The sequence below is a fragment of the Solenopsis invicta genome, chromosome 1 (assembly GCF_016802725.1).
Source record: "Solenopsis invicta isolate M01_SB chromosome 1, UNIL_Sinv_3.0, whole genome shotgun sequence".
Lineage (NCBI taxonomy): Eukaryota > Metazoa > Arthropoda > Insecta > Hymenoptera > Formicidae > Solenopsis > Solenopsis invicta.
Window position 1 is genome coordinate 16,674,069 of NC_052664.1, and position 17,197 is coordinate 16,691,265.

At 26.1% G+C, this 17,197-nt stretch overlaps 4 protein-coding genes and 1 pseudogene across 7 annotated transcripts in view; 1 reads left to right on the plus strand and 4 right to left on the minus strand.

Annotated features, from left to right (window-relative positions):
* The window catches only part of LOC105195935 (mannosyl-oligosaccharide 1,2-alpha-mannosidase IA), a 693,708-nt gene that overhangs the window by 338,944 nt on the left and 337,567 nt on the right, over positions 1-17,197 (minus strand). The window lies entirely within an intron of this gene.
* The window catches only part of LOC105197945, a 69,208-nt pseudogene that overhangs the window by 22,125 nt on the left and 29,886 nt on the right, over positions 1-17,197 (plus strand).
* On the minus strand, positions 365-8,218 carry LOC113003300. Its single transcript, XM_039455538.1, has 8 exons — positions 6,252-8,218; positions 6,013-6,130; positions 4,062-4,323; positions 3,880-3,996; positions 2,476-2,566; positions 2,264-2,406; positions 1,031-1,163; positions 365-949 (listed from the first exon to the last, which is right to left on the minus strand). The coding sequence occupies exons 1-8, from the start codon at positions 6,339-6,341 to the stop codon at positions 896-898; spliced, it is 1,008 nt and encodes a 335-aa protein (XP_039311472.1). The 5' UTR covers positions 6,342-8,218; the 3' UTR covers positions 365-895.
* On the minus strand, positions 13,389-15,373 carry LOC105197954. Of its 2 annotated transcripts, XM_039455637.1 has the most exons (5): positions 15,270-15,373; positions 14,168-14,258; positions 13,953-14,098; positions 13,635-13,767; positions 13,389-13,551 (listed from the first exon to the last, which is right to left on the minus strand). In XM_039455637.1, exons 1-5 carry the CDS (start codon positions 15,353-15,355, stop codon positions 13,498-13,500), a joined length of 510 nt encoding a protein of 169 aa, XP_039311571.1. In that variant the 5' UTR covers positions 15,356-15,373; the 3' UTR covers positions 13,389-13,497. The 2 variants fall into 2 exon arrangements, with proteins under 2 accessions (XP_039311571.1, XP_039311564.1); XM_039455630.1 differs by having other exon boundaries at positions 13,953-14,258.
* LOC113003310 lies at positions 13,396-16,770 on the minus strand. The gene is made up of 4 exons (XM_026132245.2): positions 16,590-16,770; positions 16,172-16,291; positions 15,893-16,010; positions 13,396-15,721 (listed from the first exon to the last, which is right to left on the minus strand). The coding sequence occupies exons 1-4, from the start codon at positions 16,731-16,733 to the stop codon at positions 15,456-15,458; spliced, it is 648 nt and encodes a 215-aa protein (XP_025988030.2). The 5' UTR covers positions 16,734-16,770; the 3' UTR covers positions 13,396-15,455.

A 17,197-nucleotide genomic window follows, 5' to 3' on the forward strand; every position in this document is an offset into this window, starting at 1 on the left:
ACGTACTCCATACGTACATATTTCATAATCGATAATTCATAATTGTCAAATTTTATATACTCTTCTCCGTCATTTTCTGTTCCTCACTCATGGTGTCATTTGCGTTTTTACACTTAGGGTTACATTAGAATAAGATGGTTTTCAATCGTAATTTCACTTTGTTTCAACCTCCAAGTATACGCGACAAACAGAAATGCCAAAACACTTGGAAAAACTATGTGATTTTGGCAAATATATGAGCAAAATCACGGCATATAAACAATAATTTTTGAAAAATTATAACTATCTTAGAAATTATCATAAATCACTTATTTCAATAACAACTTCGAATTAAAGGATCATAATTTTATGAAAAAATACTGCATTGGTTTGGATTCATAATTTAATATTAATTTTGATACAAAAAAATGTCTCATTTTATGGTACAAACTCTTGTCTGTTAATACAGCGTATAATATAAGGTGTTCAATAAACATAGCTTTAGTTTCAATATTTTGATACGTTTTAAATTTAGTATAGAAAAGGAAAAAAGACATCTTTACATTTATTTGTATAAATTATATATGCATATAGATATATATGTATATTTTATGTCTATAACAAAAATAATATTTAGAAAAAATACACATTAGCAGGAAAAAGTGGAGCCCCTTCTACTTCCGACTCAAGTAGTACCACACATTCAACAAATTTTTATGTATACGTTATACAACTATAAATGTGATTCTATTTTCATCAATTTTATGTTCAATAAATATTGAAAATGATGATTAGAACTGCACATTACTTATTACATGTCACTCTAATTAGCATTGTTATAATATAGTTTTTTATACAACATATTAAATTGATAAAGAATCCAATTAATTGGAAATTAATTTCACAGAGTGACTCACTACTTTTGCACTGAATTAAGTACCATGAAGTACGATACTGCCAGTTTCAAGAGCTGAAAAATGAATATTATTCCATACATTATATGAACATTAACATTTAATTATTTCTATTGTCAAAGAAATTTTAATTTTACCGTAGCTAATCCATCAAAAGATGCAGCAATTACACCGTAAAACGTTAACGAAAAATACATTCTTGCTCTTTGCATTACAAATAATAACAATTTTTGCGTAGATAACGGTGCTGCGTACCATAATCCATTATAACTGCAATTTTTATAAATAAATTCAAGTCAAACTAATCAAAAATATTTTATAAATTAACGTTAACTTAATTGCATATTTAAACACATAAGAAGGGCAGACCACTCTATGAAATTTCAAGCATTTGATGTGTGAAGATGGAATAAGATAAAAAGTTCAGATCAGAGTGTAAAAAAAGTTTAAAATTTTGTATCATAAATCTTCTTAAAAAATTGAATAAAACACGAAAACGTTTGTTCGTTTATGTTACTCGCACACACTCTGCCTAAAGTTAGAATATTGTACAGTGCTGTAAAGACACGGGCTTCTGGTTAGGGTCTGAAATATATCATAAAACACACTAATTGTGCAGTCAAATTTTCAATTTTATTTACTTTGAGTTAATCAGAAATGCCTCACATTCTACTTACTACATATTATACTTTTTAAAAAGAATGACAAGGCTATAATTTGTTTTAAAGTGTGATACTTTAGCTTTAAAACATCGTATTGTAAAGTCCTTAAAAGTTTTTTTGTTGTAAAGATACAATTAAAAAAAAAAGTGAATTTTTAGACACTCAAATATAGGTACCTCATACAATCCTTATATAATTACACATTTTAAAAGAAATGACAGTACCATAATTTTTGTTTGAAAATACGATTCTGGACCTTTAAAATGCCGCATCTTAAAATTTTTTGAAGTTTTTTTTGTTACAAAAATATAATTTTTTAAAGAAAAAATTAATTTAAATAATTTTTTATTTTCCTTAGTGGTTTTTCCTTGATAAATTGATCATCATAAATCATTTCTCGGCAATGCCGATTATTCAGTTACTTTCCTGAGATGCTAAATTTTTATTAAAAAAAATCTTGTTGAGAAATATTAATTGGAAAATAAGTTATAGATTTTCAAATTCAAGTGGAGGCAACCAGACAAGATATGCAATTTCCCAGATAAAATGTGTTTAAGTATTAAAAAAAAATATATATATATATATATATATATATATATATATATATATATATATATATATGTGTGTGTCTGTGTGTGTGTGTGTGTAAAACTTGAAAAATAAAGTTAATGGCTATAATAATAATCTATTTAAAAACACAATACTCACGTATCTTTGAACAAATTCATTCCATTATCGATGATTCTTTGTCCCAAATAAGAACCGACCAACATATAAATTAAACATATTTGTAAAAAACCAAAGGTTACAATCGCCTTACCCATATTATTTGATGCGACTTGTTGAGAGAACTATAATTAATAGGTTGTTATTAAAGAAGCATCCTAAAAGCAAATAGAATTGAGGAAAATACTACTTACTAGAAAAAGAGCCGAAACTACACAACCCACTCCAATTATGCACAGAATACCAAATGGTATGAGAAAAACAGACATGAAAAGTTCATGATACCTTTAATGAAAAGCTGAATATTAAGCTGGCACTACATTGCATCCAAATTAAAGAATCACTCCGAATCCATCAAAAATTAGTGAAATCAAAAGATATGCATTTTCTAATATTTATTGTTAATATATTTACTTTTATATATGTACTCAATTATGATAACATAGAACGATTCGTGAAAGCATTTTAAAGCTTGAAGACTAACTTTCAAACGTGAGTTTTTTTTTCGACAAAGATTTTTAACTAGGTAGCATATATTGCAATATATAACATCACTTTCATGTCATTTTATAAATATTTACAGAAAATTATCAATAAGATTATACATACATTTTAAACAGAAAACATGAAGTTTTAAAACTGTTACAGCAAAATTACATACAAAATTGTTCTCTTGATATGTATGTGTTAACGCTTATGTCAAGTTCAATATTTACTAACAAGAAGACAATTGTTTTATGTACATGTGGTTTCGTATTAACGCGCGTTTTCTTGGAGATGCAAGCGCCCACTGATCTATATTTAGAACATTGTTCAACAGATGAAGGATCAAGCCCCAACCCTTGTTTTGTGAACCTGACGTCGCGGAGGCGTCAGTAGTCAATTCTATAGCAATATTGGCAAAATAAAGATGTAACAAATATAACAAGCGTTTTTCTTTGCCATTACAAATAGTATGATTTCAAGGCTAATTTTCCGTAAACATTATCGTAGTTGCCTTAAAAGTGATGTAATACACATAAGAATTATTATCAAAAAAAAAAGAAATTTAATAGAACTTAAAGGTAGAGGTTTCAAACTTTAAAATATCAGATATATTTCTCTGTAATCATTTTTAAAAAAGTTACTTATTGTACAAATAATTTTTATTAATTTTTTGATCTATTCGAAATGATATTAAAGAATTCTAATGTGCTCTAACATTAAATTACATTATCAATCTAAATATTGTATTAACAGTTAAATATTAACATAAATTTATAAAGTTTTAAAATTTACGAAACTTGAACTCAACGTAAAAAAAATATTCTAATTCTATTTATTATTATCAATATGTATTTAAGTCAACTTCATTTAACAAGTTTCATAATTCACTAGATAAAAATATCACACAGAAATATTGTTATCTAAAAGAAGTATGAAATTAATTAAAATTTAACTCTAAACATTGATAGATTTAAAATTTCAATTAATTTGTAATTTGGATTGCATTTAACAGCAAGTTACATCGATAAGCATTGTGAATATTAAATGACAACCGTATGTAATCATAGACGTATTTTTCAGAAATTTTATAACAAAAATATAAAAATACTGACTCAATAGCTCGTTGATGTATAATAATCGCATTTACAATCTTCTGGTGAACAATCTGTTCTCTTCTCGGACTAGGGATTACTAACGTATTCATCTGAACAATATTTTTTATTCGGTAACTGTATAAATTTATTAACGTAAGTTATGCTTGCAAATTCTAGATAACCGTATTTCATTATATTACCTTGCAATTTCAAGTAGTACACACATATGTACACAATATATTATAATTGTCAAACCAGTGGCACTTATTGTAGTAAGGCCAACATAGAAGGTTAAAAATTCATGTAATATCCTAACGTAAATATATTTATCGGGAATGATAAGGTATTCCGTAGAAGTAACAAGCTGAATAGATCGTGATTTATTGAACGGTAACATTTTGTGGAGAATAAATGGCAAATATTGTAATGTTGAAAAAGTTAATAAAAGAATATAAGAAAACCCTGGAAAATAAATGCAATTTAAGTTCAATTATGTAAATTATTTTGAAAAAGCATTGAAGTACAGGGTAAGCCGTTAGAATCCGGACAAAATTGAATTTGAAATTTCCTCAATGTCAAAAATCACCTCTAGATGCTACTTGGCATTAAAATAGGCAAATGAATAAAACATTTTTAACTTCAAAATAGTCAAGTCGTTTTTTAAATCCAAAATCAATGGTTTAACATGTTACCAAGAGATGTGCGGTTTCATAGGAATTTTCGAGAAAAATTTCGCCACTCCGTCGAAGAAGAAATAAGCGAGGGAAAAAAACAAAGACTCCGGAATACACCCAAAGAATCCAAAAGCTCATTTCGGAAGACCAAGGGACCTCAATTAGAAAATTGGCGGCCATTTTAAAAGAAAGCTATTCCAACGTCTATCGGATTGTTGAAGAAAATTCGAGATATATGTCGTACGTCCTTAAGATCTGCCAAATGCTCACTGAATCCGCCATGACAATAAGATTTGCTCGCTGTAACTTACTTTTGCGCTCATTAAAGCACGATGTTCCTAACCGTCTCAAATTTTCTCTTACAAAATTTTTCTGTAAATGTAAAAATTAATTGAAGGAATGACCGTTGGATCTTTAACGTCACCGAGGACATTTCCGTGATTGAAAATACCAAATTTCCGGAGAGTGTCCATGTTCTAAGCGTCATCTCGAATGAGGAGGTCATTATGCTACAGTACTTCTTTCAAAAGGAGAAAAAATTATGGAGGAGGTTAATTTGATCATTTTTAAGGCAATGGTAAAACCGTGGATGGAGATCGTAGCCTCAGGAAGGCTGCATATTTTTCAAGAAAATGGCACACCCGCTCACACGTGTCATTTAGTCCAGAATTGTCACTTCGATAAAACTGATATGTTTTGGTCCAAAGAATTCTGGCTTCCCGACAGCCCAAGGAAAAAAATTTATATGTAATCATATATAATTATTTAAAAATATATATAATTATATATGGAATTTGGCCATTTATATATATAATCGTATATGATTACATATACAGTTATATAACTATATATAAGTACATATATGTTTATATATAATCATATAGAATTATATATAATCACTTACGTAAGCATACGTATCAAGCATACGTAAAGTATGTATGACATAAAAATATTAAATATATTCATATTTGAATACATATGATCATATATAATTGTAAATGATGTCATGTATGATTATATATAAATGGTCAAATTCTACATATAATTATATATACTTTTATAAACTCTTTTCTTCAGGAATCCAAATCTCAACCTTTTCGATTTACGTATAAGGCGTAATCGAAAGACTTATCAGGATTAGATACTTTAACGTAGCTTTCCTCCGGGCCCATTTGAAGTCCGGGCAACACGATTGCGTTTTAGGACTAAAATCAAAGCGGTGATCGAGATACAGTGCTATTGAATGAGAGGATTTTAAAAGGATCGATTAATTTCAATATGAAAACATTTCTTTGTATTCCTCATTTTTACTGTAATAAATCATTCTTTAAGTAAAATATTTTTATGTCTGGATTCTGATGGTTTACCATGTATACGTCAAAATATGTTTATCTCATTAGCAAAAAAAATTAACGGTAAAGAAATAATTATGCATGTTTGTAATAACTATATCACCAAAATTTGCATTTTTTCTTACCTAGCAAACTTAGTATAAAAAGTCCCGCGTTTCTATTATATTTTTCTACAATATCAATTTCTAATTTATCTTTTAACAAATTACAATCATTTTGGATTTGCTCCAATAGTTGCTTCAACTGTTTGTTCCTTATTAACATTTTTCTTTATTAAGTTTACATATAAAATACGTTTTTCTATATAAATGTCATTGTTTAAAATGTTCAAATAAATGGCTTATTTAACTCGTGTTAGACTTACACTATTTGCTTTTGTGATAAAAGTAAAATACTTTATTGTAGCAAAAAGATTAGGACAGACGAAAGTCAGAACCATGAAAAAAAACTCCATATTATATTGTCGTGTAATAAATACCAGCAACTAAAATGAATAATGAAAATACATATTTATTGCAAATTATTTTTTAATAAATAATGAATACAATAAACTAATTTTTATACATCATAAAACACAAAAATTGATTATTTGAAGAATTTACTTATTCATGAAATAATAAGAAATAATTTATTACAAAAGTACTATTATAAAAGTTATATATTAAATGCTAAATAAAAAAGGGAAATAGAATGAAGACATCTATTAATGCGTGGGTTTAAGAAATGTTGTCATTTTGTCGTAATGTAAAAAGATTTAGACTTTTTTTGGCATACCTGAACAAGAATAAATGTCAAAAGAATACTAGCAAACAAAATTTGATGTATTTGTGTGAAATATGATTGCTGATAGAGCCATAACCCAAGACTCCTAAGAACTGTTGGAATAATTTTGTAATATCGTTCCATGATCGAATACATTTCAAACAAAAACTGCGATACAACTGCGTCTAATACAAATTGTCACATTATTTGAATAGTGTTTATTTCTAACGATCGATATAATAGCAGTCATAAGAAAATAGCCGCACTATTTTACGTTGAAGTAATATATTTCAGAGATAGACAAAAACAAATTTGTCTGAATTATTTCAACTCGTAATTCAACAAAATGTTTCTTAACGTCCGTAATTTGAATAATTTTCTTGCGCAAACGCAGTAACAATTTTTATTCTTTAGGAAGGGACAAAGTTTCAGTTTCTTTAGAGACATCATAGGATGGCTGTCTCGTCTAGTATCAAATTACATGAGGATACCACTCTTCTAAACTTTCATATATTCTTACGTTAAGAATAGTGCAAAAAATTAGCTCTGCAAACTTAAAATGTCTATAAATAGTTAAAGTTTATTTTGAAATTTAATCAAAGTCTGCAAATTATATTATAAAAACAATTACAGCATTGCATTGGATCTATCGTACCCTGTGTAACAAAGCTTTGACTAAAAAACCAATTTCTTTTTAATTAATTTTATGATTATTTATCCCTTTTCAAACCATACAATTTTCATTTGAAATATTTTTTTTCTAAAATACTTTTTTTTCAAATTCCATTACTTTATTAAAATAGAACACTCAGTATGAATAAAGAGGTATGTGGATAAAAATGTTTCCATGTTACATTTATTCATATTACATTTCATATTGCTTATATTGAAAACAAATACATATATGCGATTATGTATGTTAACGTCCATGCAAATGCAAGTTATGTAAACCTATTCTAACTTATTAAACGTCTATACTATGGTAAAAGCTTAATACATTGCTCGTCGGAGCTGACGTCAAAATCTGTAACACAGTTATAGACGCTGGATCTGTGAATTCATTTAGAGGAGAGTTGCTGACTGCATGTCAATCGCCTAAATCGTAGCTCATTAATATTTTACATTTTATATAGAAGCAACATTTAGTAACAAAAATATGAAATAAATGTAAAATTAGTAATATAAATAAAAAATTAACGGGTTATTCCATGTTTTGTGCGAGTTAACAACACTTTAAAAAATCGGATATGTACTACTAATGTTAATTTTCCATCAGTTTATTATATACACCTATTAATTTTAAAATTTTTGGTTTAATCTTTTCGTTCTTTTGAAACAATCGTATAAGTACTTTCTAGAAACATACATGCACAGACATCTATATTACAACTAAATCGGTAACTTGTCATTTTCTTAGATCTTAAAATGTTAGCTGTCTAGTTGTAGTACAGATATTTCACAAATCTCTGTGAATACCTATATGTATAATATATAAATTTATATTAAACGTGCTTGAAAAAAAAATATATACATTTCAAAAAAAATGTTAAGAAATTTAGTTCATTCATATATGTATATACTATTATTTGAAATATATAAATACACACGCACGCACGCACACATATACAGAATAATTAATGGTTGTACCCACTTTTTACCATACGAGCATTTCCCGATGCATTTGTAATTTCTAATATAATTATATGTCAGAAATACATATCCGTTCGTAAATCATGCTTCTATGGTAAAAAGTGGGTACAGCTATTATTACTCTGTATATTATAAATTTTTGCTTCACTTCAATAATAGTTAATATTCAGATGTAAAAAGTTTTTATATATTCACTTGTTGAAATAATTGAACAAGCAATATCGTGAAAAGTACAACTAAAAAAAGTTTGGAAGTAAATGTTTTCTTTTTTATAGCCAAATTTAAATCTTCCGGACTTTCGACTTCCTGGCCGTTGACTTTGACATTCAAAAATGTTATTGAACTTTCTCATGACTCACATGAAAAAACAATAAACAATAAATGTATTTTAAAAAATCCGCAATTTCTTTGGTTTTTGCATATATGTATATTTTAGGACTGTAATCCAGAAAAATATTTAGAAAAAAATGTAGGAAAGGAGTGAAGCCCTCGCCTGCGACTAATAGTATTCAACACGTTTTTTATATGCATATTACACAATTATATTAATTTGATAAAAAATAAATAAATAACTAAAAATTAATTTTTCTTCTTAATTCATTATTTTTGCATAGCATATATCACCGTAAAGTAGGATATCGCCATACTCGTAAGCTAGAAGATAAATGTTGCTCTATTACATAAACATTAAAATTCAATTTTTATTATTATTAAGAAAATTTTTACTTTACCACGGCAAAGCCATCCAAGGATGAAATAAGTATACTGTAAAACGTAAAAGTAAGGTGTATTCTTCCTCTTTGCATTATAAATAGTAACAATTTTTGCGTCGATAATGGTGCTGAATACCATAATCCATTATAACTATAAATTTTAAAAATAAATTTAATTCTAAACTAATAAAAAATCAAAGATATTTTGTATTAGCATTAAATTAATTGCATATTTAAAATAATATATAAACAAAGATAACACAATATTTGTTTAAACTAAATTTAAAGAATAAAACTAATGGAATCACAATATATGTAAAAACACACTACTCACGTGGCTTTAAACAAGCTTATTCCACTATCGATTACTGCTTGTCCATAGTAATTACCAACAAACATATAAGTTAAACATATAAGTACTAATCCAACTGCTATAAATGACATACTTTTACTATTTGATGCCATTAGTTGAAAGAACTATAACAGATTGTTGTTTGAAAAGTAGTTTAAAATTAAATGGGATAAAGAAAAACATTACTTACTAAAAAAAGTATGAAAGCTACAGAATTAACGCCAACTGCGATCAAAAAACCGAATGGTAGCAGAAAAACCGACATGAAAAATGTATGATACCTTTAACCAGAAATTGAATATTAAACTAAAACTATGCTATGTACTAAAACTAAAACATCACTTCAAATCTATCGAAAAATTAGTGAAATACATGTAATTTGAGATATACATTTTACAAAAGTGATTATATGAAGCGATGTTCTTGGAGACATTTTAATAAATTATCAGCTTTTAAACAATGTTAATTTTTTCTTTTTTATAGAAAATTTTTACTGTGACATCATTTTAAAAAAGAAAATTTTAAGTACGAATTTTAAAGAACTCCAAGCTTTCAAACCATTTAAAGTAGCGTAAAACAAAATTTTTTTACGATTTTTTATACGATTTGAAGTTAATTTTCCTTTGCAGTTGGTTTAGAAGTGGTGCCCCACTTATATAAGAATCATTGTTAAAAAAAAACTGAAATTTCTACAATCAAAATATTTCCAAGAGTACCGCTCTGTAATCATTTTTTGAAAAATATATAAATATCACGAATTTTTCAATCGATTCGAAGTAATAAAAGCATCATCAAAAAATGTTGGTATACAAAATATTACATTGTACATTTGAAATTACATTATTAATTTAAATATCTTTAAAAAAAAGTTGTGTGTATATATATAAAAAACCTTTTTTCAAAAAATTTTATAACAAAAATTATACACATACTAACTCGATAGCTCTTTGATGTATAATAACTGCATGTACAATCCTTCGGTGAAGGAAATACTCTCTTCTAGGACTAGGAATCGCTAATACATTCTTCTTGATAGCATTTTCTATTCGATAGCTGTATAAATATACTAATGTATGTTAAGGTTGGAACAAGTGCTCAACAAAGAACAATAAGCGCATTTCATGTTACCTTGCAATTTTAAGTAGTACACATATATGTACCATATATATTATAATTGCCAAACCAGTGCTGCACACTGTAGTCAGTCCTATATAAACAGTTAAAAACTCATGTAACAACATAATGTGAATATATTTATCTTGACTGACAAAGTATTCTGTCATCACAAAAAGCTGATAGGGTCGTGACTCATTCAAAGGTAACACAGCGTCAAGAATCAACGGCAAGCGTTGAAATACTCCGAAAAAGAATACACTAATATAACAAATCGCTGGAAAGTGTTAATTTAATCTAATTTAAATTCAATTATTTGTAAATTATCTAAATTATTTTTAAAAAATATTAAAACATGCATTAAAATATTTTTTATCTCATTAGTAAAAGAATTAATATAAAATAGAATAACTTTGTATGTATACACGTCTATAGCCATACACATACATCATTAAAAAATTATGCTTCTCTTACCCATCGAACTTATTGTCAAAAGTCTCATATTGCCAGCGTATTTTTCTACAATATCAATTTCCAATTTATCATTCAACGAATTCCAGTCATCTTGAATTTGTTCCAATAGTTGCTTCAACTGTTTATTTTTTATTAGCATTTTTCCTTATTATGTTTATGTTTAAAACGCTTTAGTTTATAAATAATTATAATATATAAACGTTAAAATAATCAGCTTGTCTTATTGAACTTACACTATTTGCTTCAATGATAAAAAGGAAATATTTTATAATAGCAAAAAGAATGGGAAAAACGAAAGAAAGAATCTTGAAAAGAAGATCCGTATTATATTGCCTTGTAATAAATACCAGCAACTAAAAACATTTAAGATATATTAATTGCAAATAATTTCTACGTAAATATTTAATACGTAACAATTTTATTACTTAATAAATGTCAAAATAAAGTTATTTGAGATTGTTATGTTGAAGGAGTCACAATTATTATTTTTTAACAACGAAAAAGATGACAAATAAATAAATCTATCTTTATGTTACTCGTTAAATTTATTTAAACATGCTTAAACAAATAATTATTGGGTAAAAAATGTAAAGATTGAAAAGAGGAAATATTGATTAAAATTTTAATTTTCTTGATTTATAAATGTTTACAACAGAAAGTGTAATGTGTTAAATAACGCATTAACTTTTTTTATTTATTAAATGATATTAAAACGATAAACCTGTAATAGGGATTGGATAAATTCATGTTATAGAAAAAAATGCTAGCAACATACAAGACTTTTCACAATAAGTGCAATAGGGTAACAGAAAATACAATTTGTACATATTTTATATAAACATGTTGTTTGAAGTCATTAATTTTATATTAACTTTTTTACTAATAAAATAAACAAAATATATAATGCATATTCATATAACGTATTTCTAAATAATTCTATTTAAATTAAATGCATGATTATGTTATATGTTTCTTAACTGTTTAAAACCAAAAAGAATATAATTTTATTTGTAACATGCTTATGGAACATGTAATTGCATATATAATTTTTTTAATAAATATTATAAACTGATATTATATATTAAAAATTAATTTTTTTGAAAAATAGCTATAAGTTCTTTATACCGACGGATTCATCTTATTATAATGTTTATTAAGCCAGCTTAAGATACAGCTATTACCTTAAGATTAATGTAATTATGAAAAAATGCACAGAAAAGTAAAAAAAAATACTTTTATAGTGTTTTTCTTTGTTAATTACTCTAATCTTAATTTTCTCGAGTGACAAATTTTTGAACTTTGAAGATATAATCAATGTAGTAATAATTACATCATCCTGAATGCAGGATATTCTTTAAATGTTTAAGAAATGATTAATATGAAAAATTATTATAAATTCTAATCACAATTTACTATTAATACGTATTTTCTTAGATACAAAACTTCAAAACAATTTTTTACATAAGTAGTTAGGTCTAGCGATCTAGGAAGCCATACAGTGAATTGATTCTCTTCTAATCCACCTGATTTTTCTTGTGGGAGTTTGTTAAGGACCAAATATATACCGTACATAATTTAGAAGACTACATACACTTACACGATAGAGTTTGTCCTGCAATCAACTGCAAGATACCACAAATACTTCTCAACACATAGGTTGAAATAGATTACTGTGATATTTGTCGCGCCACCAGTAGAGCTCATACTGAAGATTTTTTGATAGTCAAATTTCAAGAAATAGATTGTATTAGATTGTACCATGGGAATCGCTTTCTGACGTCAGATCCTGTTAGCAGAATCTGCTCTTTCTATTATCAGTGTGCTGGCATAAAATGTTAGCAGGTTCTATTAATAGAACGTAAGCAGAATGCGACTTCAGATAAAGTCAGTCTGTTAAATTTTTTTTATCAAATCTGTTTCCAATCTGGCGATATTCTGCTAACATTTTGCTGATTGGAATTATTAGATATGTTAAAAAGATTTTAAATTTTCGTAGAAAACTATGTATCGCCTACTAAACTATAATTAACTTAGAATTTATGATAATTCCTTTTATTAATTAACGTCTAAGCGGAACCCATTGTTGTATAAATTTCAGTTTTGCTTTAACAATCATTATTCAGAAATGAAGAGTTTTTGTATATATCTACTTGTTGAAATAATTGCTCTAGTAATATTGTGAAAAGTATAAAATATGGAGGTATGTAAATGTTCCTCTTTACATAACCAAAAATAAATAACTTCCAATTTATTTTTACGTCCTTTAAGAAAAATAAGATTATTAACTTTTCCCGATTAACAAAAACAGTTGTAGACAATAAAGATGTTAAAGAAAATCTGTAATTTTTTTGGTTTCGGTATTGTACATATTTTTAGACAACAATTCAAAATTATATTTAGAAAAGAACATGTAGGGAGAGAGGAAAAAAGTGGAGTCTTTCACCTTGTGACTCTAACCACATATATTCAACAAATTTTCTATGTATTTGTGTTACACAACTATATTAGTTTGACAAATCTAACTAATTATTTTTCTTTTTGGCTCACTATTTTTGCGTAGAATTAAGCACCATGAAGTACGATACTACCGCTTTTAAAACCTAAAAAGTGAATATTATTTTATACGTTATACGAACATTAAAAATTAATTCTTTCCTATTTGTCAGTGAAATTTTAATTTTACCGTAGCAAAGCCATCAATGGATGAAGTAATTAAATCGTAATACGTTAAAGTAAGGGGTATTCTTCCTCTTTGCATTACAAATAATAACAATTTTTGTATAGATAATGGTGCTGCATACCATAATCCATTATAACTACAATTTTTAAAAATAAATTTTATTCTAACTAATCAAAAAATCAAAGATATTTTGCAAATTAGCATTAAAGTAATTGCATATTTAAAAATATATTTGAACAATAAATACAATATCCGTTTAAATAGGGTGTAGAGAATAATGTTAATAGATTTAGTCACAATCTATATAAAAATAATGCTTACGTGGCTTCGAAAAAGTTTAATCCATTATCGATTAATATTTGTCCGCAATAATTAAGGGTGAATAAATAAATTAAATATACTGATATTAATCCAACGTTTATAAGTATCATACTTTTATCATTTGATGTAGAGAATTGTAGAGAACACTGTAATAAATTGTTACTTAAGAAACAATTTAAAATTAAATTAAACAAAATAGAAAAAATATCACTTACTCTAAAAAGAGCTACAATGAGACCAATAATCATAATTACGAACAGAATACCGGATGGTACCAGATATACAGACATGATAAATTTATGATACCTTTAATGAGAAGGTGAATATTAACTGGCATTGTATTACATCAAAATTAAAACATCATGTCGAATCCATCAAAAAGTTAGTGAAATCAAAATGTATGTATTTTTCATAAAATAATTATTAGAACATAAAAAATAATTCTAGGACATAGAACAATGTCCTTAAAAACATTTTGAAGCTTGAAGATGGCGCCACATCCAAGTCAATTGCAAAATATTTACAAAAAATCATCAATTTTGAGATTATGCACATATTTTAAAAAAGAATCTTTAAATTTTAAAATTATTTAAAACAAAGTTACAAAAAAAATCTTTTTTGTAGCATATAATTTCGAAGTTGATTTTGTGACTGACTTGAAAGTGGTACCATATACAATACGTAATAATTATTACCAAAAAAATATTTAACAGTGTTCTAAAACAGAGATTTTAAGTTTTAAACTTTTTAAAGTACCAGACACATAGCTCTGTAATCATTTTATGAAGAGTTATATATATATATATATATATATATAAATTTCATCAATTTTTTTCGACTGATTAAAAGTGATGAAAGAATTTTAATGCGTAATGCATTACATTAATAATCTAAATATTGTATTAAGTTTTATCATATATTTATAAAGATTCTATTCAAATAATGTAAAAGAATATTTTAATACCACATTTATTGCTATCAATAAGTATTTAATTCAACATTTAACATTTATCAAATTTTGTACCTTAGATGACGATATCTACAGAAATATTGTTAAAAAAGAAAATTATGAAATTAATTACAAATATTTAATATTAGTTTAAATTTCAAGTATCGATTGATTTAAAATTTCATTCAATTTGTAGTTTAGATTGCATTTAATTTCAAGATATATCAATAAGCTGTGAATTCTAAATAATAAACTTATTTAATCTTATAATAGATGTAACAGATAATAAATGTTCTGTGTATGCACTCGGTAAACAAGGTAAATATATTTTTGAAAAAATTTTGTAACAAAATTATAAACATACTAACTCAATAGCTCTTTGATGTATAATAACTGCATGTACAACCCTTTGGTGAAGGAGGTGTTCTCTTCTAGGATTAGAGATCGCTAACATATTCTCAGTAACATTTTCTATTCGATAACTGCATGAATTTACTAATGTACATCAGGATTGAAGCAAAAAGCTCAATAATGAACAACAAACGCATTTCATATTACCTTGCAATTTTAAGTAACATACATAAATGGGCTACATATACTAAACATGTTAAACCAGAACTGCCTACTGTAGTCAGTCCTATACAGATGGTTAACCACTCATGTAAAATCATAAAGTGAATATATTTATTTGGATTGATAAGGTATTCCGTATAGACAAAAAGCTGAAGAGGTTGTGATTTGTTGCTTGGTAATATTACGTCAAGAATTAACGGTAGATATTGTAATATTCCGAAACTAAATGCACCAAAATAACAAAGCGCTGGAAAATATTAAATTCAATTTAAGTTTAATTACATAAATTATTTTGAAAGAGCGTTGAAATATGTGTCAAAATATGTTTATCTCATTAATTAAAACAATTAATGTTAAATGAATAATTATATGCATGTTCTGAAAAGAATATATCATTAAAAATTGTGTTTTCTCTTACCCATCGTAATTTGTATAAAAAATCCAAAGTTGCTAGCATATTTTTCTAGAATATCAATTTCTAATTTATCCTTTAACAAATTACAGTCATCTTGAATTTGCTCCAATAATAGTTTCACCTGTTTATTCCTTATTAACATTTTTTCTTATTAAGTTTATATTTAAAATACATTTTCTTATTAAGTTTATGTTTAAAATACTTTATTATTATATAAATTATTATTATATAAATGTTATTATAAATATTCAACAATTGGCTTATTTGATATGTTGGACTTACACTATTTATCTTAACGGTAAAAAATAAATATAGCATAGTAACTAAAACAGTAGGAAAAATCAAAGACAGATTCATGAACAAAAGTTCCGCATTATATTGTCTTGTAATAAATACCAGCAACTAGAAGCAATATTTAAGATACATATTGATTGCAAATTATTTTTAAGTAAATATTCAACACAATAAACTAATTTTAGTATATCATAAAACACAAAAAAAAATTATTTGAAGAAATTACTTATTCGGAGTAATAAAAAATGATTTATAACAAAAGTACTAATAAAAAGTACTAATAAAAATGTTGCATATTATATGCTAAATAAAAAATGTGATAAAATAAAGAAAAGTATTATTAATGTCTTTAGAAAACGTTGCTATTTCATCATAACGTAAAAACTTTTTAAATTTTTTGATGTACCTGAGCAAGCATAAATGCTAAAAGAATACTAGCAAACAAAATTTGTTGTATTTGCGTAAGATATGATTGCTGATAGGGCCATAACCCAAGCATCGTAAGACTAATTCTATTAATCTTGTAATATCGTTCCACGATCGCATACATTTCACACGAAAACTGCGATACAACTGCGTTTAAAAATTGTCATATTATTTATTTCTGAATAGTTTTCATTTTTAACGATCGATATAATAGCAAACATAAGATAATAACCGCACTATTTTACGTTGATAGAGTATATTTCATGTTATAGACAAAAACAAATTAGTCTGAATTATCTCAATTTGTAATTTAAAGAAATGTTTTTTAAATTCCGTAATTTAAATAACTTTCTTACGCAAACGCAGTCACAATTTTTATTTCTTAGCAAGGAAAAAAGTTTCAGTTTCTTTAAGCATGTCACAGGATGTCTTTTTCGTCCAGCATCAAATTAGAGCGCATTACAAATCATAAGTCAAAGGCAACATTTTACTATATTATATATTTAAAGAAAGTATATTAAATATAAGTTTGTTTAAAACCTCGCCTTCATACCAACACCAGATTTAATTTTGGTGACAAATTTTCGT